Raw genomic sequence first — 24341 nt, forward strand, 5'->3', positions numbered from 1 at the left:
TTTACACAATGTGACTCCACCCAAACAACTCGAACAATGGGATGTAAACATGAGCATTTTATCTGAGTATATACAAGTAAATGTGAACTGAGGAGGGCAGCTGGAAAAACAAATAATGTGACAGATAACACAGGAGTCATTGTTGAGTTGCTGTTCATATTTTTGTAAATTTACACCAGAGCAATCCACAACCATGTGAACACAAACTGCTTCCAAAATCGTCATGTCCCCACAAGGACTGCAAAGCAGTGTTGCAGAAATGGTTCAAACAATATGGATGACCTCATATATTTTCAATTTATCGTGCAGGTGTTTGAAAAGATCCCCTTCTTACCAAACTGTTCACAGGTAAGTCAGTCTGTAGGAAAAAAAAGTCTTTGTAATGTTTTCACACAACACAGAGCCGAGTCTTCATATCGCCCCCTGGTGGAGAAATACAAGTGTCTAATACTTCTGTCATCAGTTCAGTACCCTACACATAAGAGAAGGCCATCTATGTTCAAAATCACAGTTAAGGATACTACAGTCCTGCACCTTAATCAGTTAATGAGGCAGAGTGGTGATTCTCATGCTTTGACTTGCGATGGGGTACGACACCATCGGGGTGGTGGCATGACTCATGGTGATGCCGGGCATGGGCTGCGTCATAGACACTGCCACCGGTGCCACAGATACAGCCACTGGCGCCATTGAAACAGGTGGCGCCATCCCTTGGGCAATGGTCTGTACAAGCGCGGCGGAGAGCGGGGTGATCTCAGGGTTGAGGTGAGGCGGAGGGGCTGTAGGCGGGACAGCGTTACTCTGGGCAGCTGAAGGGGCGCCAGTAGATGCTACCAGGTCTTGCTGGATGACAGACCGAGGTTGCAGTCCGGCGCTGCTCAGGGTGGTGTGAGTCTGAGCAATGCTATGATTGTAGGAACTTATTGCACCCACGGGGGGCACCAGACTCTGCTCAGTGGGTACAGGAGTGGAAGACATCGTCATCACCTTGGCCTGGCTTCGGAACTGGGCATTCTGCTCTAGAAGAACCTCATTTGTGGCAATGAGATTTGAAACCTGAGACACACACAAGACATGGATTAGAAAAGGACTGAGCTCAGTGAAAGTCCACTGCCAGAAACCATGGCTTTGTGTCCGGCAGAAAGAAAGTTCTTATAAAATGATACTTTTGATACTTCTAAACAATAAAAAAAACAATTTAGACAGCCATTATTTCTTTACATTTAGTATGTCAACTAGCAACCGTGATCATAGCTTTTGCAGTTACTGATTCTACAAGTTTGTGCAGAATGTTTAAGCACCCTTTAATCTTTAAGGTGTGTGTGTGTGTGTGTGTGTGTCTGATGATGTCACAGAATGTCTTTTCCTTTTTTTAAATGTGCCCAAATATATTCATTGGGATTTTAGTCAGATGACTTAAGGGAAAATCCTTCCAAGTCAGTTGCTCCTCTGCCTTAAAACGGGTCTGACATATCTCTGCTTGTTTAGGGTGATTAGTGCATTTATTACAATAATCTTGTGCTGTCATCTCTTATCAAAGACTATTTCTATAAAATGTCTAAATGTCATTTTTTTACTATCATATAAGACAAAGAAAAGCTGTAAAACCTCACATTTGAGAGGCTTGAACTACATTTTTTACTTGGAAAAAAGACAAACAATAAATTGTTAACTAATATAGTTTCTGGTGACAAACTAATGGATATATTGACGAATTGTTTCAGCTCTACTTCAAACTTCTGGCTCTAATAGCATGTTTTGTTCAGTTAATTTTTTCCATTTCATCTATCCAAGATGTTCACTTGACATGCTGGTCTTCAGATGCTGTGGGAACTTTAGAGGAGAAGTCTTGTGTTGGATCACAAGGATTTCTTTGTTAAAATCACCTCTCAGCTCCTCAAAACTTTACTTTGCGTGTGATTTGGCAGTGAGCTATAATAAAACTGTCCTTGTGACTAAAGTTAAATTTGACACTGTTATAAAATAGTCCTTTCACATGACATGATCATGATTCATTCAGTAAAGTAAGTTACATTTGACAATATATTTCAATCCGATACAACAGCCTACGATAAATTCCTTTGTTGTTGTTTGTTGAGACTATGACTTTATAAACATACTGTATTGCACTACATTATGTCGTCAAATGTGTTATTTTTGCACACCATTGTATCTGGTATTAGTTTTACAAAAAGAAAGCTGAATCATCATTCCAACAAAATATTTTTAGATTTGACTGAAATACAAGTGCTATTAATGTAAGAAGGCCTACCAAAATGTTTGTTTTTTTACCATCTCTCATTCTAACCTGCTTCTTTAACTCCTCTACTCTCCTCCTCAGTAGGGAGTTCTCCTCCTCCAGGAACCTGTACTCCAGAGGACGTGGTTGCAAGGTGGCTTGAACTCCCAGCTCGTAGTGCGCACCTCCGCTCACATCTGCCAGGCGCAGCCCCTCCAAACGCCGCCTCTTCAACTGTAGAGCAGTGTGGTCCATGGAAGCCTCGAGGGAGCTTGCATCAAATAGCCCGCTTTCCAGCAGAGGGTCATACACTGAGCATGAGCTCCTGTCAAAGCGCCGTGGCCCTGCAGAACCTATGGAAAGACAAGTGCTCATCCCACCTCCACCTACCCCCCCAACTCCTGTGATACCTGGATCTCTGCAACCAGCCAGGCTGGGGCAACCCATCCCCATCCCCATCATGTTACTTCCACCTCCACCTCCCACAAGTCCTTGCATTCCTCCACAGGCACCTGCTCCTCCACCCCCTATCCCTCCCCCAGCATTCACCATTCCACTGGTACCTGGCCCTATAACACCACCCACTCCAACCCTGGAAGGCTCATATTCATAGTCTTTTTTGACATGGCGAAATTTACACTTATTGCCCCTCTGGCATTCCCCCTTCAGGAAGTCTCTGCAGATAGGGACTTCCCCACGGCTGTGGGGGAGATCCATTGGGGACAGGCCCAGTCGTGCTGCAACTTTCCCTCTTAGTCTGAGGGGTAGCTCTCCTGATTTCTTGTAATAGTCCTCATCCTCTTTAGATCCATGGACAAAGCGGCAGCTGGAGCGCATACACTCCTTGTTCTGGTGGTCATGACAGAAGATAAATTCATTCTTTTGCACTCCCAAGTCCGGCACCTCATTAAAGTCTGGGTGTCTAAAGCGGCAGCGCTTTCCTCTCTTGCAGACATTGCGTATGAAGTCCCTGCAGACACCGCCCAATTCCAGTCCTGCACCTTGCCCCCCACCTCCACTGTTTCCACAGCTGTTGCCATTTCCGAGCGCCCCTCCACCCCCCATGCTCCCAGAGCCAGAGACGTTGCCTCCGAGACTTCCTCCTGAACCACCTCTGCCCTCCGCCGTGGCCCCTGCCAAACCAGATCCAGGTCCTCCTTCCTCACCGAGACTACCACCACTCCCACCGCCACCTGACAGGTAGGAGCTGTCCCGGTCAGGCATAACGCTTGGCCCAGCTCAAGGAGAAAACAGCACTCATGTGTGGGAGGGGGGCGGACATGACCTGCCAAACATTCACAAACAAACAAACAAGTCATAAATAGCTTTTTCCTTGGAGTACTGCAATTTCCTATTCAATGCATTCACAATGCATGCTGGCTAGATTTGTGTCCAACTTGATCTCATATTGCTCTGACATCATGCACAAGTGGGTAACTAAAGCCTCATAAGATAGAAGCAGCCGCAGTATATAGAGCAAGGCCCTGCAGTTGCTCTACACCTACTGCAAGATCTAGGGCATGATGGGAAATGCCTGACTGTCACCTGATCAAAGAGCTGATTGGCCCTTGGTTTTGACAACAAACACCATGTTTGATATAAAATTATAATTTTCTGTGTAGATGTAATATTTACCGCTAGATTGTTTGCTATTAGTCTCATGCTGTGCAATGAAGGTTTAATATATTGTGTGGTGGATAATAACAATAAAGGTTATTCATATAGCACTTACCAAAACGAGCAGCAATTACAAAGTGCTTTACAAGGTAAAAGAATAAAGAATAGAGTACAATGCAGATACATTTCCACATGTCATTACAAATTATCCAAACGTGGTCTGCAAACTACAGGTAGCCTACAAATGGCATGTAACAGGATGTAACTATTTCCATAACTTCCTGTATGTCTTTGAAGGTTAGTGGAAACTGTCTGACTTGACAGCAGCGTTTTAATCATCGCCCCCTGCTGCTGCAGCCGCCCGATGTCGTACACTTGTTTTTGCGAGTCGCAGTTCATCTCCATTCATCGCCTTTTAGCATGTGACAAAACCTGGTCAATAATAAGTAACGTCAGCATTGTTGTTGTTGTTGTCACTGGTTTGGTGAAAAAAACCGAAACATTGGATTCACACCATGCAACGCTCAATTGTATAGGGTAACGTTAGCTGTCGGTAAATAAAGAGCACTCGTATCAAGTAACGTTAGCCTACCTAAATAAGTAGCTAAGTCTTCCCATTTCAGACTTACACTAGCTAGCGAATGCTATCTAGCTAACTGGCTAAATGCTAATGTTGTCTTACCAAATATAAACTAGAGACAGGATCCAGAGAATAGCCGAGGGACTCCCACGCAGAAACGCCCTGCTCTCGTTCACTGAAATGTATATGGCTGCAACATCAACCAGACATGTGTTTTTCTTTTGTTTTTATGGCAATTCCTCGATTCCCTGGTCTGTTTACCACATTATTGCATTTTTCACTACCAACGAAGAAGACGCTCTTCCTCTCCGTTTCCTCCAGGTGTCACCTGAGTACTTTTCTGCCCTCTAGCGGCGATAATGCTGTATTGCTTTAAAGTATGATAAACTTAGTTTTTCTTTACAAAATATCACGTATTAAAATATTTTCATCGTATACAGAGGTAGCCTTATCGCGAAACGACGGCGAACTAAGCTAGAAATGACAGCTGCATAGTAACAGCATTTCATTTGATACACTTTCACCACCACGTTTAGTTGGGCTGAAATATGCGGAACATGTTGCCTCAAAGGTGTCAGCTGAGTTAAGTGGAATATCCGTGTGTGTGCTTTGGGGTTGGACAGAGTCACACAAGGTCTGCTGAGCGTTTCTAAGTGCTTGTGTAACATTTCCTCATCTGCCCAGCATGGCAGCGCAAGGTGTTTTCCGCTGGATGCAAGCCTACGTGGTCATGCTGCACTGCTTCACCGAAGCCCTGCCCGCTGCCTCAGAGTCGAGCAGAAGTTATTATGATACTCTCAGTGTTGAGCCATCAGCAAGTGACAGCCACATTAAGAAGGCTTTCCGCAAACTGGCCATAAAATACCACCCAGATAAGAACAAGAGCGCCGATGCAGAGAAGACTTTCAGAGAGATTACTGAAGGTAAACCTTTTTATATTGTATTTTGTATATGTAATTTACACAAGTGACATGGATTGTACCGCTTTCAAAACATATGATTTCCTTATTCTCCTGATAGGTATGTTTTATAAACATAGTCAGCATGCTCACAGCTAATACTGATTCAGTCTAAATCAACTTCCTCTAAGGTTTAGTTTTTACTGTTATTATGGAGGCTGTAGGTTATGGTGCTGTTGATCTGTTCTATGCATTATACAGAGAGGAGTTTCTAATATTTGTATTCCCTTGTTGACATAAATAGGGAGAAAAACTTTATATACAGTAAATGCAATACAATTTTAACAGCACCACAAACAAGTTGAATTAACGCCCCTCTAAAACAGTTTCACCAAAAAAACTGAATATAATAATTGCAGGACTGTCTTATCAGACTATTACTTTTAGCCAGGTGTACCAGATGAACTTTTCATCCCCCTGTTTCCTCCTCCCTAGCCTACACGGTGCTCTCCAACAAGGAGAAGAGGAAGCTGTATGACTTTGTGGGCCACGAGGCGTTTCTAAATGACGAGGCCTCTGTTGACCAGGACGATGAACATGAGACAAGCTTCCCCTTCGGTTTTGAAGACCTCTTCCGTGACTTTGATGATAGTCCCTTTATTGAGGAGCCATTCTTCCACTGGACCTTTTCTCAGGATGGGGAGGATGAGAATGGTCTATACAACCATTACGGTGTAGAAGAGTTTGGCTACAGCTTTTATTTTGATGAAGAAGAAGAAGAAGACCACTACTACTACTACTAGATATTTAGCACCTTTGACCCTGTATCCTGTGTGTCTGTTTTAGTGTACTGACTTTAAAAAAAAAAATAATAATAATAAAGTCTCCATATTAAATTGTTTTCACAGTATCTGTGTCTTGTCTAAATAGATCTTTAATATGTTTTTAAAGCGCTGCATCGACAGGCACATGGCTCTGAACTGCTATCCCCCTATTCCTCTGTTAAACAATCACTGATCTTCACACCACACACTACACAGTTTGATCTGTATTTTATTTTGTTGTTCGTGCGATACTGTTGAGCTATGATTTCATCAAGACATGTATGCTGTTTGTCTCTGCCCTATGTAAAGCGTCTTTGGGTACTTAGAAAAGCTCTATATAAAATTAAAGTATTATTATTATTATTATTATGCTTTGATTCATTTAGTTTTATTCTCTTATTTTGGGTCTGTGTTTTTATTTGATCATTCCAGTGTTTTATTTAATCTATTTCTAAAGCACGTTGGTCAACGTTTGTTGTTTTTGAATTTGTAATAAACTTGACTTGGCTTGACTAAGGAAGCTGTGTGTGTTCGGCCTTTTTTTATGAGAAAACATGTAAGTTCAATGTTTGAGGTTTGTGAGGTTGACAGATGGGGGAACCAATCGGACTGCTGGGCCACATTTCCTGTGTGGGTGTGTCGAAGGTCCTGAGTTACTGACTAACACACAATTTACTCATCTTTTTTTCCCCTGTGCCAGCACTTTAGATCTGGTACTGTTTTACTCCATTTCTCACAGGATTGTGCACTTTGACCCAGAGGATATCCTGTGCCTTCTCAGCAGTTGGAGCATGAGCGCACTAAAGCCAACACAAGACAAAAGATCTTTATAGCTTTATGCACTTTTATCGAGATAAACAGAGATTTAAGCATTCTACAAAGCAGATAAAAGACATACTGGAATCATTAGCTTACAGGCTTCACAATGATGGTAAGTATGCCTGAAAACCTTCTTTTTTGACAGCCTCTGAATGTCATGTGACTTTTTCCTCTATGGAGACATTGAGATTTACAGCATGGGCTGTAAGTGAAGTTTTTAATTCCCTTTAACTTTGGCTTGCATACTAATGTGAATTTACTTCCAGCTGTTGATGAAATTGTTTGTCACATTTAATTACAGGAAGAAGTAAACGAAGTGAACTCTACTCTGAGCGTCCATGGTCATAACATCAAGGTTACAGAGGTGTTGAAAGACGGGGAGACACTTACCTTCCTAATTGTATCTCAAAAGGTGAGATGATTCATTTAATCATGATTTGCTGCAAGTTACATTAGCTCTAGATTAATGCAGAAAACCAGTTGGATGTGTTTGAATTATGGTATTGCAAAAGCAGACTGTTCTGATGACATGTTGTCTGTCGTCCGTGCCAGCTGTCTGGGACAGGGGAGTACCATGTGGACCGGACCTACGATGATTTTGAATGGCTGCAGCAGCACCTGTTCTCTCAGGAGGATGTGCCCGGGATACAGGGAGTCATAGTCAGTGCTTCATTTCATCTGATCACAGTCCCTTATTTCACTTGTAAACTTATTCATACTTTTCTGACAATAACAAGACCATTAGTACTGGATTAAATATCTATCTGTGGAGTCAGTGAAGATACAAAGCAAAATTTGGATTCTGTTGAAAACGTCCATTTGGAAGTGTACATGCTGCTTTTTTTCCCACCAATACTGTACAATATAATTTGAGCTAAACTGCAGACTTTGTTAAGTACATACAATGATGTGTTTTTGTAACACAGTGCTTTTGTAACTGAGAAAATCACAAATCAACATGTTTTCTTCATACAATGGCTTAAACACATGGTTAGAAAAGGTGCTGCAGCCAGCCAAGTTATGTGGAGCAGTTTGCATCTTTTAAAATGCTCCTCCTTTCATTCTTAACCTCCTCCTTTCCTTTGTAACCAGGAAGCTAATTTTAGAGCTGCCATTCTGCCAGCTGGCCCAGTACTGTAGGAAAATAAGCCACAGCTTTGTGGTCTGATTGGATTCTTTTGTTTTTTTTGAAGAAAATGCAACAATATCCTATCAGGAAGTATTTTTTGTAGACTACCCCCTAGTATGACGGTGTGTGCAGTGGGCCTGTGTTTGTCAAGTATTATATAAGACCATGCTGTGTCTGATCCAGGGCATGAAGTGTGCATACTCTAAATCCAAGCACTGCATGTTTCAAAAGGAATTAACCTTATTTATGTTCCTCTCCTAGGCCAGGCACCTGATTAAAACAAGTTTTGTTTTAGGAAAAGAAAAATAGAATAAATCTTGCTTTGACAAACAATATGAAGTAATATAATCATGCTCTGTTTTTCTTCCAGTTTCCTTCTCTTCCTGTAAAGGCTCAGGTGAATCCATCTGCCAAGGTTATGAAACAGCTTGGTGAGAACATCTGACACCACATCCATAAAATAGAAATTTAGATTTGAAAGTAAAATTAACCGATTGAATTCTCCATTCCAGTGTCTATTCTGTTGCATCGTGTTGCGTGTGATATGAAGTGATGATACAAATGTTGATGGTTTCCCTGCAGGTTTCCTTGGTTTAGGAGAGTGGCTGCCATACTGTAAAGCTCTGGAAAGCTTCCTCCGGCAGATTGCTGCACACAGCATACTCAGCAAAAATAAAGCTGTGGAGATCTTACTGACTAGCTCAGACGTAAGTGGACACAAATATACAGCCTGTTTTTTAAAATTCTCTTTTTAACAATTAGAATTTCATGTCACAAAAGGGTGCAACGTGATACCTTTTTACAAGCGAGGCAGATAATAAATCGTTAGACTTTCCCCGACATTGTTTCAGAAGAGAAAATGGAACGTTCATGTGACAAACATAGTGTCCTCCACATATAGGGAGAGGACTGAAGGCGAGTTTCTGCCTGTAGTCTCGTACCAGAACTAATGATTCATTCAGAATGATCTTCTGGCCACTTTTATTAGAGGAGCCTCTTGTATGTGGGCCTGTAATCAGTGCAGACTTTAAAGAAGGCAGAGCCAGAAGTGGGATGCAGCTATAGCAGAACTTTTGTATGTAGATAAACAAATGGAAGAACAAAACATTAAACAAGTTGGTGAAATGTCACAAAATGAGTGCATTGACAATTTTCAAAAGGGACCAATTACAAATTCTCAACCTGCTCGGTGTGCCTGCAAATAGCATCAAGAGGGTGTTAGAAGATCTCACTTGATGCTTGAATCATGGAAACACGTGCCAGTTGTTTCCATACATTTTTGTTTTAAAGGTATTCCTGTTGTCAGACTGTAGCCTTTAACAAGATGAGATAAGATCGATAAGATATACTTTTATTGTCTCCATAGGGAAAATGTTGTGAAGTCAGTCATGCAGTTCCAGAAGATGCAATCATACAACAGCACATAGCTTCCATGTAACAGTTTGCACATACACATACACAAACCTTCTGAAAATGTCAACATTTTGTACAACCCCCATGGCCAACAGCCTACATTACCTATATACACAGTATTGATGAGGAATAGTAAGATATAACAATATTAAGAGTAAATCATACGGATAAAAGTGTCTCTTTACAAAGCAATGCATGATTTGAACATGGGTCAATAGTGACATGGGTCAAAAAACATCCATGACTAATTTTGAGAAGATGTCATATACTGTACATACTGTGCTTGAAAAATGTTGAAGCTTATTTGTGTCTGTGGCTCTAGCCTCCAGGCAGACAGAGAGTAAGGAAAAACATTTTCAACCGGCTGAGTCAAGCTGTGGAAGAACGGAGAAAAGAAGGCCATAAGGTACACAACTGGGACTCATACGAACAGAATTGACAGCCTCTACACCTCTATGTTAGGTTTTACTATCGTAATGTCTGTGTCTGCAGGATGTGGATGAGTTCTTTCAAACTGAACGCGATCATAACCTTGTTCTAACCGGCTGTGCCAAGACTGCAGCTGAGGTGAGCCAGTCCTGTTGGTTTTGTGTCCGTGTGTATTTTGTGTCCTCCTCCCTTTTTTTCTTCTCTCACATAACCAGAGACATTGTTCCTGTATGATTTTTGCACTTTTATTTTTCCTGTAGAGATTCCTAGATGTGGTGCAATCTGAGCAAAGTAAGAACACTTAATTAAAATTTACGGAGACAAGAAGTGCTCATCGTTTGGCATTAAAATCTATGGGAGGATATGTAGTGTATTAGTGTCCATTCACATTGCAATGCAAATTCTTTCTGTCCCAAGTCTGACATTAGTGTGCTCTATGTACATTTGATTGCAGAAATAGCAGTGGCCTGTGGGCACTTCTCAGCTTCTCTGCATCTCTGTGTGGAACCAGGGGAGGATCCTGACAAACAGGCTTTCTCTAAGTGAGACAATAACATCATTGATCCAAGGCCAAAATCACATGTTCTTAAAATGAATGCGTACAAGTTACAATAAATAAGCATGTTAAAAAAACAACACTTTCTTCTTCTTACAGGGTTTGTGTGAAATTATCAGAGATCTTTGATTCTATGAAGGTACGTTGTTTGAGCTTTTTAACAATAATATATTTACATTGCAATGCACCATTGCGTTGGCAAATACACTGCAGATTATGTGCTTGTGTGTGGGCAGAAAAATATGACAAGTGTTGCTGAGAACAACATGAACACTCTTGGGCTAGGCCTTGACATGGAGTCACGCTGCCAGGAGGCAGAGAAGGTGTGTCTTCTTGTTCTTAAGTAATTTTATTAGTCATCGTATGTGTATGTTGTCTCTCCATCTACCTTAAATCCTGGCCTTATATTGACGTGTGAAATGCCACAATGAAACCTCTGATGATTATCATGTCCAAAACAGGAGATGCTCTTCAGGAGAACCTGTAAACTAGTGGAGTTAGAGACCGCCAGAAGGAATGCAGAGAAGGCCAAACCTTTAAAGAAGGCTGCTGTGAGTGCCTGTACTCGAGTATCACAAGAACATAACGCTAGATCACATGTGCATGCTTTCTTGTGGCCAGCAGGTGTCAGTGATGCTCTGCTGAGTTTATTCAGTAGTAGCCATGGACCTGGAAAGCTGTTGAGAGGATGTCCATTGCAGGTTTAATCTGTATGAAGTATATAATGATGATTAACATCATGCTCCCCCTAATCATCAGATGGAGGAGGCGAAGAAAGCGGCGGAGACAGAGTTTGATCACATATGTGGAGTGGCTAAACAGGAGGTAAAACATCAAATTGGATTCTTCATTTCCACATGGCTTACCCATCGCAAGTGCATTGTGTAACATCCTTTTTGTTGACATTCACATACCATACTGTGTTTCTCTCAGGTTGCTCGGTTCAAGGCTGCACGTGTGGAGATGCTGAAGCAGGCTCTGGTTCAGTGGTGCGAAAAGCAGCTTCTTACAGCCAAAGAAAGTGCTGACCAGTTTAACCAGCACCTTCAAGCCTTCAGGGGGATGGCCTAGTGAACCCACTCTTAATGAAGCATCCTCAGTACGTCTAAACATAGCATGGGATAATCCAAACATGTCCTTCACGCTGTTGTGCTGTGGTCTGATGCTTCAGTGGATTTATAAGATCCAGTGTAAATAAGGAAATGTAATTGAAACCTTACTGATAATCAAACAACCTTATAATGTGTACACTCCCTCAGTCTCTCTTCAATCACACTCCACCATTAAAGCCCCTGTAGAAATGAGGGGTTTGATTTCTTAGCAGTGGACGGTAGTTGACAGTAGTCGGGCGAGGCCATTGTGTGTTTATTTGTTCTATTCTCCACTCATACGTTTTTGCTGAGAGTGTATTGTGCTGCTCTCCAGCCACCACATCAGCCAGGGTCACACAAAATAAAGTGTGATGAATTGATTTCCAAAGTACCTGCTTGCCTTTGTGTGTGTTTCTTGCTCCTGGCTCATTAATCAGTTGGTTTGACTGCTCCGGCAAGGACGTGGCAACAAGGACACTCTGTGCCAGCTTTTTGAAACTATTCTGGCTTTTTAAATATCTGTTAACGATTTCTATCATTGTGTTTCCCATATGATCGTATGAAACCTGTAGTGAGGTCTGGCGTAAAACTAAATAGAATAAAACTATGGTGGACCATTTTTGATGTGTATTATGTGTCTCAGTGTTATATATGTGCTTGTGCTGTAGGTGGGTTTGTTCTGCTCTACTCTAGTGTTGTACACTTTTCTTTTGCTTATATGTGTATTAGTTTTGTCTATACGTTACTGTCTATCTATGAATTTTAATTCCATTTTATTTGAAATTTTGTAATTTTTAGGCAGCCTTCGAACATCTGGCCGGGGACAGCAGATGAAAACTAGCCTCTCTGGCTAACTCTGGCTCACCTACAGTTTCGCTGTTGATTGGTGTGCATGTCCCTGCAAAATAAATAAACAAATAAAATAAAAATAAACTTAGCTGAAACAAATTCTGCACATAAGCACATTATCATCCCCCCCTTCTGTGTCTGCTGCGGACTGTAGGTCCATATCTCAGCACTGCTGTGCGGTTCATCTCATCTGTTCTAGCCTGTAATGTCTCCGTTGGGTGAAGGAGGAGGAGTGAATCCCATTTGAGGAAATGAGTCAGAGAGAGATAGATGACTGTTCTCATCAGAAGAGAGGGTGGAGAGGAAGTTCGGCTTATTTGACGATGAAGGACTAGATTTGGGCAATCATGCCATGGAACGCCCATCCAAACAGAATGAATTCATGGATGGAATAATTTGGTATGGCTATAATATCAACGGCTGCCTGCGCTTGGATGGCACATGTTGTCCTTCCTTTGGGACACATGTTTCATAATCTTTTTACCTCATATAATTTATATACCTGTATCCTCCATCCTCATAAATACTGCTAGTCCTCAGCCTGGGATAGAATCAAACAATGTTGCCAAACAACAAATAAATTTGTTTAATTTTGTATTTTACCTATTAGATAAGAGACTCTCTTGTCTATGTGGTCTTGGGCCTAGAAAAATACACATGTATGGAGTTTAAAAGTCTACGGCTCTGTGCTTCATGTTTACAATGATAACGGAAACATGCTGATGTCATAGCAGGTATAATGTTTACCATATTGACCAGCTTAGTATTTAAAGTATTTAAAGTATATAAGTTTTGACCTACTGGAAGCGCTAAAGGAAAAGAGGATCACCAAAATCATTACAATTCATCCTCTGGGAACCATGAATGTTTATGCAGAATTTCATCGCAATGCCGTATTATATCAACAATTGCCAAATAATACCATATTGTATATATTTCAGTCTGGTGGACAGGCCCACCAAGAAAGTCCTGTACTTGTAAATGAGTAAAAATATGCACAAAAAAGTCCCAAAGCATGTATGCTAACGCTGTAGTCTTAAACTGTTAAAAACAAACAAAAGACAGCTGTTGTAGGAACCTACTTTGTTTTAGTGCAATTTGAACCACAGCAGCTTGAGCTTTTTACAAAAAGATTCACTCTCCTTAAAGTGCACACATTTATTGATCATTAATCCAGCAATTTTACCATTTAGGTATTGCACTTTTTTGTGGTTTATTGGTTTTAATGAGCTGCAGTAAAAGTTAAATGTAAGAAGTTTATGGACCATTTTTATGATTCTGTGCTTTCAACTTTTTATGTTATCTCCCTGAGAGGAGCACTGTGATACAAACCTGTAAGGTGTATGGGATGATGAACAAAATGCATTATGCTGTACTTACAGTAAGCAACATAAAATGGAAATCTATGTAGCCTATTTTTTCACAGGATTCTCTATATTGTAACATTATTCTCTCTGTTATTATCTGAAGCTGGGATGCTTCCATCCCTGCTGCTTGTAACTGCACTATACCGGGAGAATTTCACAACAGGAAAGCAACATGTCTGATGCTTTCATTTTGGGACGGCAGCAGTTAACTATCACACATAATGAGTACACACACACACACACACACACACACACACACACACACACACACACACACACACACACACACACACACACACACACACACACACACTAATAAGAGCCCTTCTCTACTGCTGAGAGCATGACCTAGATCAAGGGTGGAGAGATCATGGCAACGCTCTGTGTCTGTGTGCATCCAATCGACAACATCCACTGAGAGCTGATTTGCTAAAGTAGCTCATTACTGGTGGAAAGGCAGCACTCAGCACACCGCCCTCTGTCCTGACAGAGAGCGTCTTAGTGCCAAGCGAAGGCAATAATTTGTCTGAATACACAGTGTGACAAAGGCCTTATGACTCAGCCGTCCCAACGTAGGTGCACCACACCAGTTTGATGAGTATGAAAAAAAAATATGGAGTCAGGCCATAGTTGATAAGCAGTTTTGAATCAGTGTTTGCAAAGGAGGTGTTTTATTGTTGCTTCCACATTTTCTGGTGTCTTGAGTTAGAAATCTGCGCTTGGTGAAATATATGTTGCTATAGTAAATTAATGAATTCATCTTTTGTACATTATGTCATAATAATTGTCATGGGCATGTTTTATCTTGACAAAAATTGAAAAGTGAAATAGGATATTGTTGGATGAGATTATTCATACTTGTTCATCTAGTCATTAAATGTACAAAGGCTAAACTTTGATTCCTGATAAATCAAAAGTTAACAACCAGGATTTAATGCAAAAACAAATTTAACATTCATGGGATATTTGTTAATTTGTCTCATACAACTACTGCATGTGTTGGCGATAATAGATCATAAATTCTGTCTTGTCTTTCCCTGGCTGGTTCTCCCTTCAGACGTCTACATTGTTCTTCTCCATCTTCACAGCCAGCTTTGATATCTTTGAGATTCTCCCACTCCTGGGAAGCTGCAAGGACTAAATTAGACAGAATGCTAAAAGCTTTCAACTTTTCAATCGAAACTTTACATGGTTTATATTACATTACATGGGTGTTGAAATGAAACATTTTTTTAAAACAAACTTTGAGAGCGTTCATTTTTTAACAACTTGTGTGGTGCTTCTGTGATAAGGTCCAAGTCTCTGTCACAAATTAGTGAGACTGTTGCAGCTAAGTTGAGTCAACCCAAGGTTGTTGGCACCTCATTAAATCTAATCACTGGCGTACACAGATTACGACTCATTAAAAGTTTGTAGGATGGAGAATAAAGCAGGAGGAGAGGGAGAAAAAGAGATGAATGCCATAATGCAGATGCCCTAACCATCTGTAGTTTAAACAGCTTCATAAGGCACAGCCCATTCTGAATGTGCAGCACGGCACAAGGTGAATGCTATACAAAATAGACTCTCTCTGCTCTAAAATCAACCTTAATGGCAGCACTCCACCCATGATTTGGATAGTGGTTACTGTATCAATTTTCTCCCCCTTGCAGTGGATTATAACATTGCAAAGCATTAGACTTGCTAATTTACTCCATTTCTCTATTCCCTACTGAATGGATCCATAAATATTAATACTTTCACACTCCCCTCCCGGCTGCTTGTCATGCACTGAAGGGATTGCGGGTGATGGTATGATAGTGTTAATTAGGTTTGCAGGAATAATGTCAGCAGCGAACCTCTGGACAGGCTGACATGCTGAGGTGATGACTTTCCTGCCTTAATACACAACAAAATACCACAGCATTGAAAACACAGGAGACACGTGGTGGGGAGAAAAACCTGTCCATTGCCTGATTTCACAACATAATTATTCCTTTTTTTCCCCCACATAAAACTAAGAAATATTAAAGAAGGAAACACATTATCTGAGAAATAGTGATTGTTTTGTCACTCAAAAGCTACAGTACAGTGAATTTGAACAAGTACAGAATTCAGAGTGCACACTTACCCGCACAGATACAAATGCACCCATTAGAGTAAAATCAATTATTCATCAATTTTTCCACCACAGCTTTGACCAGAGTACCAGGGCACCCACACACAGTCAGGCTCTCCACTTCCAGAGGTCATTTTGTCACATGTCTTCAACATGTGGCCTTTTGTTTGGTCTCCATCACCAACAGCGTAACCTACAGCACACTGTCTGCTGCATTGCATGACACGTGGTTACTATAAAATATTATTGTAGCAACAGTTGTTCTGCATGACCACTGCAACGTGGCAGAGGTGAAAGAACCTGCCACATGGTACATTTTCTGTTTTCCGCAACTGGAAGGAAAGGTCTGTGTTTTGGAAAATCAATGAGATCTAGAAGAGACTCTGAACTTTAAGTTTTCTGTCATTATACTTGAACTAAAGAAGATGACCCAATGATCTGAGTAGGAGGCTTCGCGTTATCTTCGCTATTCTGCGGAAACAAAAGCAAATTTATTTTTGGCTTGATTTGTTGTATTGTTAAAGCTTTGATGAAAATGCTTTCAATGTAAATCTATTGATTTTTTAAATAGTTTTTTCAATGCATTTATTTACCCATCAGCTACTTTACTGTGCCTCTGGAGCTGCACAGGATTCACAGTTTGGTTCAAGGACACCTCAGCGGGGTGATGCATGCTGCCAAACCAGGGGCTCAAACCAAGGCCTTCTACAGTAGTTGAAGGGCAGACTCTCTGCTCAGTATTTTTCCAAACAAACATACAAGGGCAAAGCAACCAGATGGAAGGTCATCCCAGGCCCGGCGGCAAACAGAGGTTGAGCATCTGTTGTAGGGATGTATCCAAGCCCACTCCGGAGCTCAAGACAAGTCTTGCCTCACCTTTCCTGCTGCCGTTACCTCTGACTCCAGACTTGGCAAAGAAATACAGATGGGATCTCAAATGCCCCCTGGATACTGCTATTAAATTTCACTTTGAGATAATGCAAGCTAAAGTCTCATTAAATCCCAGTCAGAGATAATGCATGGTAAACTTCCATTATGGTTTGATTAGAAGGCACGGGGCCTGCCGTTGTGCTGATTGTGTTTTTAATCAGATCCTTCCTGCTGCAGAGCAAACAAGAGCAAAGAGGAGGAAAAAAAGAAGGAACAAAGCAGAACAAGCTGAGCAAGCAGAAACATTTTTTTCTTTCTCTGAGGACACTAGTGAAATTGTTGTGTATTGTTCTTGGCATAATGAAAGTATATGAAGGTGGATTTTAAATGGAATTGTTTCTCAGTGTTATTACTGTGTGACTGTAGAAAGGAATAATTTGGTGGAACGCAAACCAATGAACAAAAAAAAGAGCTTTGCATCGGGTTTAATGTCTCAAGTGCTTTCAAATAGAAAAATGTAATATTTGTATTTTTCTCATTGCATCGTGACAGCCATCAATAGATCGAATACTCTGACCAAAAAAGAAAAAAGGACCCGGTATCTGTGGATGTCACAGGACTACAATAAGATGAAATAATTTGTCTGTCTCCTGCACGCACTCTGCCCGTGCCCTCATTGCTCGTCATGAGGTGTTTACGTTCATAATGATAATTTTGGGGGAGTGGCTTTGGAGGGAGGCTATCAGTGTCTAGTGACTCTCGCTAGATTTTGCGAATTTTGGAGTAAGTGTTGCTAGCTACTTTATTGGAAAACAGTTGTCAACACTGGTCTGGGTTTTTGGGTTGGATAGTTAAAAAAAAAAATCCAGCTCACTCTTGCTGGTTTCTCCAATGTTGCTGATCCCAGCTTTATGATGATGAATGGCATGTTTCACAACTGCCTGTAATAAATACAGCAAACAATATATATAAATCAAACTCATCATTCACTGATAATGTCTCTGTATACATCTTTAGCTGTGGAGTGACTTGGAAATAATAGAAGTAAAGTGTGTGCATACGTGGATGGAAGTGTTAGACAAACTGTTTTAGTTTTTTGTTATACAGAGCCCTCTGAATAGTTTTGCCAGATATTTAAGTAACTATAGTGTTTCCACACAGATGGCAATGGGCATTTTTAAGAATCATGGAGAGGACCAGAGAGCAGTCAGCAGCTGTCTCTGTGCTTCGTGATTGTTCAGACTCTGGGATTTATCATTGCTTCTACCCATATCATTAGAGGACACCATGCTCAGCAAAGTCAAACCAAGTTCATTTGTATTGTCCATTGTCTGTTACGATGTCTAATGAGGCTTTAAAAAGAACAATAACAATTAGCTCTCTAAGAAGACAAAGAAATACTTGATAAAGAACCTAAAGGAAAACAAAGAAAAGAAGCCATGGAGGAAACCTCAGGAGCGGCAGTTCAAGGATACATCTTCTCTCCTCTGGCAACTGGGGGTGCAATAAGAACTAAAGAGTTTTTAAAAAAAACCAAATTAAATAGTCCAAATGTTAGTACTGTTTCCTGAGGATTTTTCTTAGTTCTTGGAAACCAATAGGCCTGCCCGCTGAGGTCTTAAAGCATCCAAAGAGACGTGGGAGTTTATGAGAGTTTATATTATCCACTATTTCATATTCAAGGAGCAGCATCTTAAAATCAGGCCTTGCAAGCCTTCCTTGAATAGGAAGACAATGGGGAGATGAATCTGAAGAAATTTAGGAATCATTAGTCAAAAACTTTCTTTTTTTCATAAAGGCAGATATGGCATTACAGCACAGTCAGGAAGTTAAGTGTGTTAAAGTCTCAGATGAAGAGTCTATGTTCACACCTCTGTGTACTGGTGTCTGGAGAGACTGTGCTGCTTCTTTCACCTGCTGCCTGAGCAGCGATTCTTCTTTCTGTCTCTCTCAGCTGAGCCTACAGGAGAAGCAGAGGGCTTAGTAACTGGACCCGATAAAAAAAATATTTTCTGCTGATTACAGCAGTTACAGCACACACAGAAAGGAGGTGCGGAGACAAAGGAGAGGACATGAGACCTATTGAGTTGCCTATTTTCTATATAAAATACTATACATGTTTTACTATATATTTTACCCCTCTCCACAACAAACACACTGTAAGGACAAGTGAGGCATGTGTTTAGCAACTATTATGGAGAACATTATCATACTAAGCACAGAGAGAGAGGAAGCAAAGTAATTTAATATGAGGAGCACAATTGTACATTTTTAACAAGCTTTACCAGCTGTGCCCCTGTTTTCTCTACGCCATTACACGTGTCTATTGTGTGTGTGTGTGTGTGTGTGTGTGTGTGTGTGTGTGTGTGTTTATAAGAGACTGCTCTATCTCTGCCCTTCTCATAATGTGAAGCAGCCAATTAGAGGCTGATTGGTGGAAAATGGACATTACAGGTGGAAGAAGTATGGGAAAATTAGAGGAGAGGTGGTTAGGAGAGACAAAGGGAGGAGAAGGAAAGAGAGAACAATATGTAATTTTTTTAAAAGAACAAAAAACACACATTTCATGAAAAGTGGATTAATTGGACCGTCTTTAAAAAATCCAAATCTGTCTTTGTACGTGGCAGTGCTGTTATCAATCAAAGTCAAACAGCTGAGTGAATTGTTCTCAGGGTGGGATAATGAATGATGAGGGAGTGTGTCCAGTCTTTCTCTATGTTAAGATTAACCCTTCATTTACTCAGAGAGTTACAGAGCACTGGGGAATACAAGAGCAGTGGTTCTACATGAGTCATTGCTACACCCACGAGCAAAAAGATAAACGATGATGGGTGTTTACTGTAATAAATTAGCATAACGACTGTATTCTTAAATGGTGATAGTTAATATTGTCAGCCATTTTTTATATTTCCAGAGACTAAGGGAGGTATCTTTTTTGGCGCATTAGCGGCATCTAGCTCTCTTGGACAGTTACCACTTTTGTCCATGACTGAAATAACTAACTATTGGATGCATTGCCATTACATTTTGTGCACGTCCATTGAACCCAGAAGATGAATCCTAATAACTTTGTTGATATCTGGACTTTTCATCGACCGCCGCCAGCAAATGTTTTCACTTATCCAGTAAGTTTTCTCAACTTCTACTGAGTGGAATGGCAAAAAGTTGTTTTGATTCTCAGACTTTGTGACCTTGTGGTTTTAGTCATTCCAGACTTTTCATTTAGCACCCAAATGAGTTTGACATTTTAGGTTTTTAGGAAATTTTCTGAAGTGTTTGATGGATTGTCATGGCTTTTGGCAAAGATATTGATGTCCCCCTTGACTGATGAATTGTAATAACCTTTGTGATCCTCTGACTTTTCATCTTCCACCACTATCCACTATCAAGTCAAAACATTTTATCCATAGAATACTTTGATTTATGATTTGTGACCAAATACCTGAAACACTCTATGTACTTTGTGCTTAGTGGTAATTATCAAATGTTAGCATTCACATTAAACTAAGATGGTGAACATGGTACTTGTTATGTGTCAGCATGTTATCATTTACAACGTTAGAATTTACCTCAAAACACTGAGTACTATACCAGCAGAGCTTACACACACACACAAACACACACACGCACACAGAAGTTGTTCGTTTTGTTCCCATTCAGACTAACTGATATTCCTTTTGGGTTAATCTAAAACAGATATTGGCTCTGTTGAAACATAATCAATAGTAGCAATATGGCAAATAGTATACAGGGTGCATTGATTGTTTAGAAACATCTTAAATATAACTAAACAATGTGAAGCTACAAAAAAGTGTGGTTTTATGTGTAAAATGAGTATATGAACTAGTATGATAAACTAAAACAAAACAGCAGCATGTTCAATGCAACCTGCAGACACAAATTGGTGTCAAATGACAGTAAAAGCATGGCAGTGCTCCACCTCTTCACCTAAAACAATGATCCACAGAAACACACACAAAGCCCCCTAACCTGCTCTGTGTAACCAGTGATGAATATGAATGAGGATATGAATAGAGATGAGTAAAAAAAAATTAATATTGATGAAGGCAGTTTCTCAACACTGACTGATGGTGTGGGGCCACTGAGTGGAACCAATGAATCATGAAAGAGCAACCCCATGATTGGCAGGCAGGTCTGTCGCTCTTGTCAGTATATACAATTCCAGCTCAATGTGTGTGTGTGTGTGTGTGTGTGTGTGTGTGTGTGTGTGTGCATATAGATACATGTTTGATGTAAAAGCACAAGGATTTTTAACAGAGAAGCCGTTGGTCAGCTGAACTTTGCTGTGCAGTGTTGTCTCAGAAATGTCTTTGCTGCATTTGTAACACTTCACTGTAACCTTGCACTGATTTGTCTGCAGCCTCAGTAATTAATAGGAGCTGGTACTTGTGTTGGTACATTTGAAGCTGTAAACAAAACGTAATGAATGCATCTACTCTGACAAACTAATGGTACCATGGCAAGATGTTTGTTGGGATGATAAATTACATGCAAAACAAGCGCAGGCATTTTCCTTAATGGTTTTATTGTCATTAAACTGATTAAGTCAACCCCAGAGCACAATGAGGCAAGCCAGTCAGATGGCAGAGGGACTGATGGAAGTTATGGGGTGAGGTCAAGGGTCATAATTTCTTATTGACCTGCTTACTGAGCTACCCTAAGGCACCGTATCACTGAAAGTGGATACCTGACACTGCTTTGATCTTTTCAGTGTCACGTAGCACTCAATCCCCTCTGCTTTAACTTTCCATTGAAAAGCTTTCTGCAGGTTGTTGCCTCTTAGTGCTTCATTACAGGGCTAATGCAGCGTCTCCTGTTCCTACAGCTGTGGGATCATTTACCACCTCTTTACCTTGTGCTTTTCCCCATTTACCCCAGGCTTCCCATTCACAGTAATGAGTCAAGAGGCACCAATGGCTGAGTGAATCACATTGTTCCCCCACCATCTGTGGGATATTGACTGAGCAGCCCTTGATCCCTGCAAGAGAGAAGTGAGTCTTGAGTCTGAAATGACTGCATGGACACCTACACATTATTGCTTTACCAAAGAGTCACAGTGAGTTCAAGGGCTCTTCATAGAGGACTGATGAGCATATTTGCTCCTAGAGGAAGTGGCTTTTTACTGATGCTGACCTGATGCTCCAAGTCTTTATGTTGAGCTAAGCTAGCCCGCTGCTGGCCTCACTTTCATATTGAAGAGAAAAACACAAGTGGGCAACAGATACTCTCATCTCAGCAAGAAAACAATAAGCATATTTCATTTAACAAGGGCTCTTGTGCAAATTGAATACTTGAAAAATTAAAAGTACTGAGTATTTTCTCATTTAATTTAGAACTTAAATGCAAAATAATAAAAGTTTGTTTGTTCTATGTTTTGTTCTTTGTTTGTTCTATTGTTAGTATCAATTTCGACAATGTAATTTTGTGTCACGATATGATTTCATTGAAAGAAGTTCATATTGAAGTGTCGCCTATCATTTAATGAAGCCATTTAAACCCTTTCTTAATGTCGTAATGTTTAAGATAAAGAGTATGATTGAAAAAATATAAGTCTGTGATGAGAAGGCGAGTTGCTAAATTGTGGGTAACTCTAAAAATCTTCTTCCCCTCTGTAATACAGTAAACTCTCACTGTCATGCTCTGTATTCAGGCTCTAACAATGGTGCGTGTTACAGCAGCCTGTGCAAGAGTAGTTTATGTGAAACAGCTACTGAGGTTCATGTGTCAGCTCAATGGAATACATGAAGCAAATATTTATGAAAGCTTGCATGTCTTCTGTACGTGAAGGGAAATGTTTTGTCTTCTTCAATAATAAAGTACAGGTTTTTTGTAATTTCTTTCTCTATGATCTGACATGGAAATATTTTGATACAATACAGACTGTCACATATACATACAAGACTGTCACACAAACTTTCACTTCCCTCAAACTAACTTCCTGGATCTGCTGTGACAAGGACTGTATCGACAGAGGCAAGTATCCCTGTGACAAGTGGGATGGTGGAAATTGTGACATGTTTCCGTGGTGGCGATACACAGGGGTGTGACAGGCATAGACAGGACTGTCTACACTGTGTCATGAGATAGTATGTCACTATTGTGTGTGACACTCCCGCAGGGGCACAGTTGGTGTGAAAGAGACACTATAACCACCAATGTCCTATCGACTTTCAGGACAATAACAGAGAGAGAGTCCGCAAATCATGAATGAATAGTTAATTAGATCCCATTGTGCACATAATTTGTGGATAATTTGTGGCCACCCAAAATAAAGTGTTACATGATCACCTCTGAGAGGAACATAATCAGCTTATATGGATGAATCTCTTTGTAAAAAAACCCTCTCTGAAGGCTTTTAGCCTGCCAGAGGCTCCAGGGATGCACATTTTTTCTGCTTTACAATACACAAGCAGCAAAATGGTCACAATGAGCTTGAGCAGTAGAAGTCTCTATAATGGAAATATATTAACTGGGCATCGCAGAAAGAATAGCCTAAATCACATCATTGAGCAAATTCTTTAATTGGTAAATGGGCTCTAAATTCAGACTTGAGCGTACCTGATAGAGAAGGATAGATATTTTTAAAGCGAGAAACTGCATTCTCAAGCCCCATAAATCAGAGTTTCCCCCCTCTGGCTGTATTGTAGAGCCAATTAGTCAGATGGATGTGCAATGTTATCTTCACTCTGGCTCATCTCCACTACGCAGGCAGCCCCTGTAAACTACTGTGGCAAAATAAGCCCAGATACGATCAGTAATAAAGAACCAACATGTTGATATTTCTGCCATCACAGCAGCTAAAAGAGTAAAAGCAGAGGTTACCACTGTGTGGTGTCATATATACTCTCATTTAATCAAATCACTTAGTACCATTCATAACTGGAGCATTATTGAATAGGCAATAAATTGCTTCTGTAGCCTCTACACTCTCTTCCACTGTTGTAAAAATAACATAATTTTTACCCAAGATTTTAGATAAAGTGTTTCACATACACACAAGTTATCTTATTGTTTTACTCGGTTCATCTCATGGACCATAATGAGAGTGTCTTAGAAACCATATCTTAAAGGGTTACTCCAGTGATTTAGTATTATACTTGTATAAAGTTGGGGGAATCGAAACAAATTGTCGAACGTGATTCAGACAGACAGAACTTGAGGCAAATCTCAAGGCAGCCCAACTGCATACAAGTCCATGAAGAGGTGCGAGTTAATGTGAACTCACAGAGGATGGCGCGGGCAGAGGGTAAGAGATGAAAATGTTTGTTAGATTATTATATATAATATATATTATTATTTATTATAAATGTATAAAGCCATGGAGTGATTTGTGAGTGACACACCTTTAGAGTCTCTAGATCATAATGCAACTAGATCAACACACCATGTCTCTCAAGCTCCACACCCCACTTCATAACACAGGCTTTCTGTGCTTTCGGAATGAAAAACAGAAGCTGCATGTATTTCTTATACATTTATGTCAACAGTTCACTGCCTCTCCAGCAAGAGCATCAACGCACAATATGTCTGTGTGGGTTGG

At 40.4% G+C, this 24341-nt stretch overlaps 3 protein-coding genes across 3 annotated transcripts; 2 read left to right on the forward strand and 1 right to left on the reverse strand.

The window, feature by feature from the left end:
• Positions 1-44: 44 nt before the first annotated feature.
• zc3h10 (zinc finger CCCH-type containing 10) lies at positions 45-4719 on the reverse strand. Its single transcript, XM_068720580.1, has 3 exons — positions 4539-4719; positions 2309-3524; positions 45-1056 (listed from the first exon to the last, which is right to left on the reverse strand). The coding sequence occupies exons 2-3, from the start codon at positions 3461-3463 to the stop codon at positions 544-546; spliced, it is 1668 nt and encodes a 555-aa protein (XP_068576681.1). The 5' UTR covers positions 3464-3524; positions 4539-4719; the 3' UTR covers positions 45-543.
• A 256-nt stretch (positions 4720-4975) lies between these two features.
• On the forward strand, positions 4976-6637 carry LOC137879535 (dnaJ homolog subfamily B member 9-like). Its single transcript, XM_068720315.1, has 2 exons — positions 4976-5359; positions 5831-6637. Exons 1-2 carry the CDS (start codon positions 5122-5124, stop codon positions 6136-6138), a joined length of 546 nt encoding a protein of 181 aa, XP_068576416.1. The 5' UTR covers positions 4976-5121; the 3' UTR covers positions 6139-6637.
• Positions 6638-6895: 258 nt separating this feature from the next.
• On the forward strand, positions 6896-12215 carry si:dkey-28n18.9 (sorting nexin-5). The gene is made up of 14 exons (XM_068720260.1): positions 6896-7090; positions 7280-7390; positions 7531-7638; positions 8478-8538; positions 8690-8814; positions 9843-9926; positions 10013-10087; positions 10210-10240; positions 10404-10491; positions 10605-10644; positions 10742-10828; positions 10967-11056; positions 11265-11330; positions 11439-12215. Exons 1-14 carry the CDS (start codon positions 7085-7087, stop codon positions 11574-11576), a joined length of 1110 nt encoding a protein of 369 aa, XP_068576361.1. The 5' UTR covers positions 6896-7084; the 3' UTR covers positions 11577-12215.
• Positions 12216-24341: the final 12126 nt, after the last annotated feature.

This window comes from Cebidichthys violaceus, unplaced genomic scaffold, assembly GCF_023349555.1.
Source record: "Cebidichthys violaceus isolate CVI_PGR_0920_01 unplaced genomic scaffold, fCebVio1.0.p SCAF_25, whole genome shotgun sequence".
Lineage (NCBI taxonomy): Eukaryota > Metazoa > Chordata > Actinopteri > Perciformes > Stichaeidae > Cebidichthys > Cebidichthys violaceus.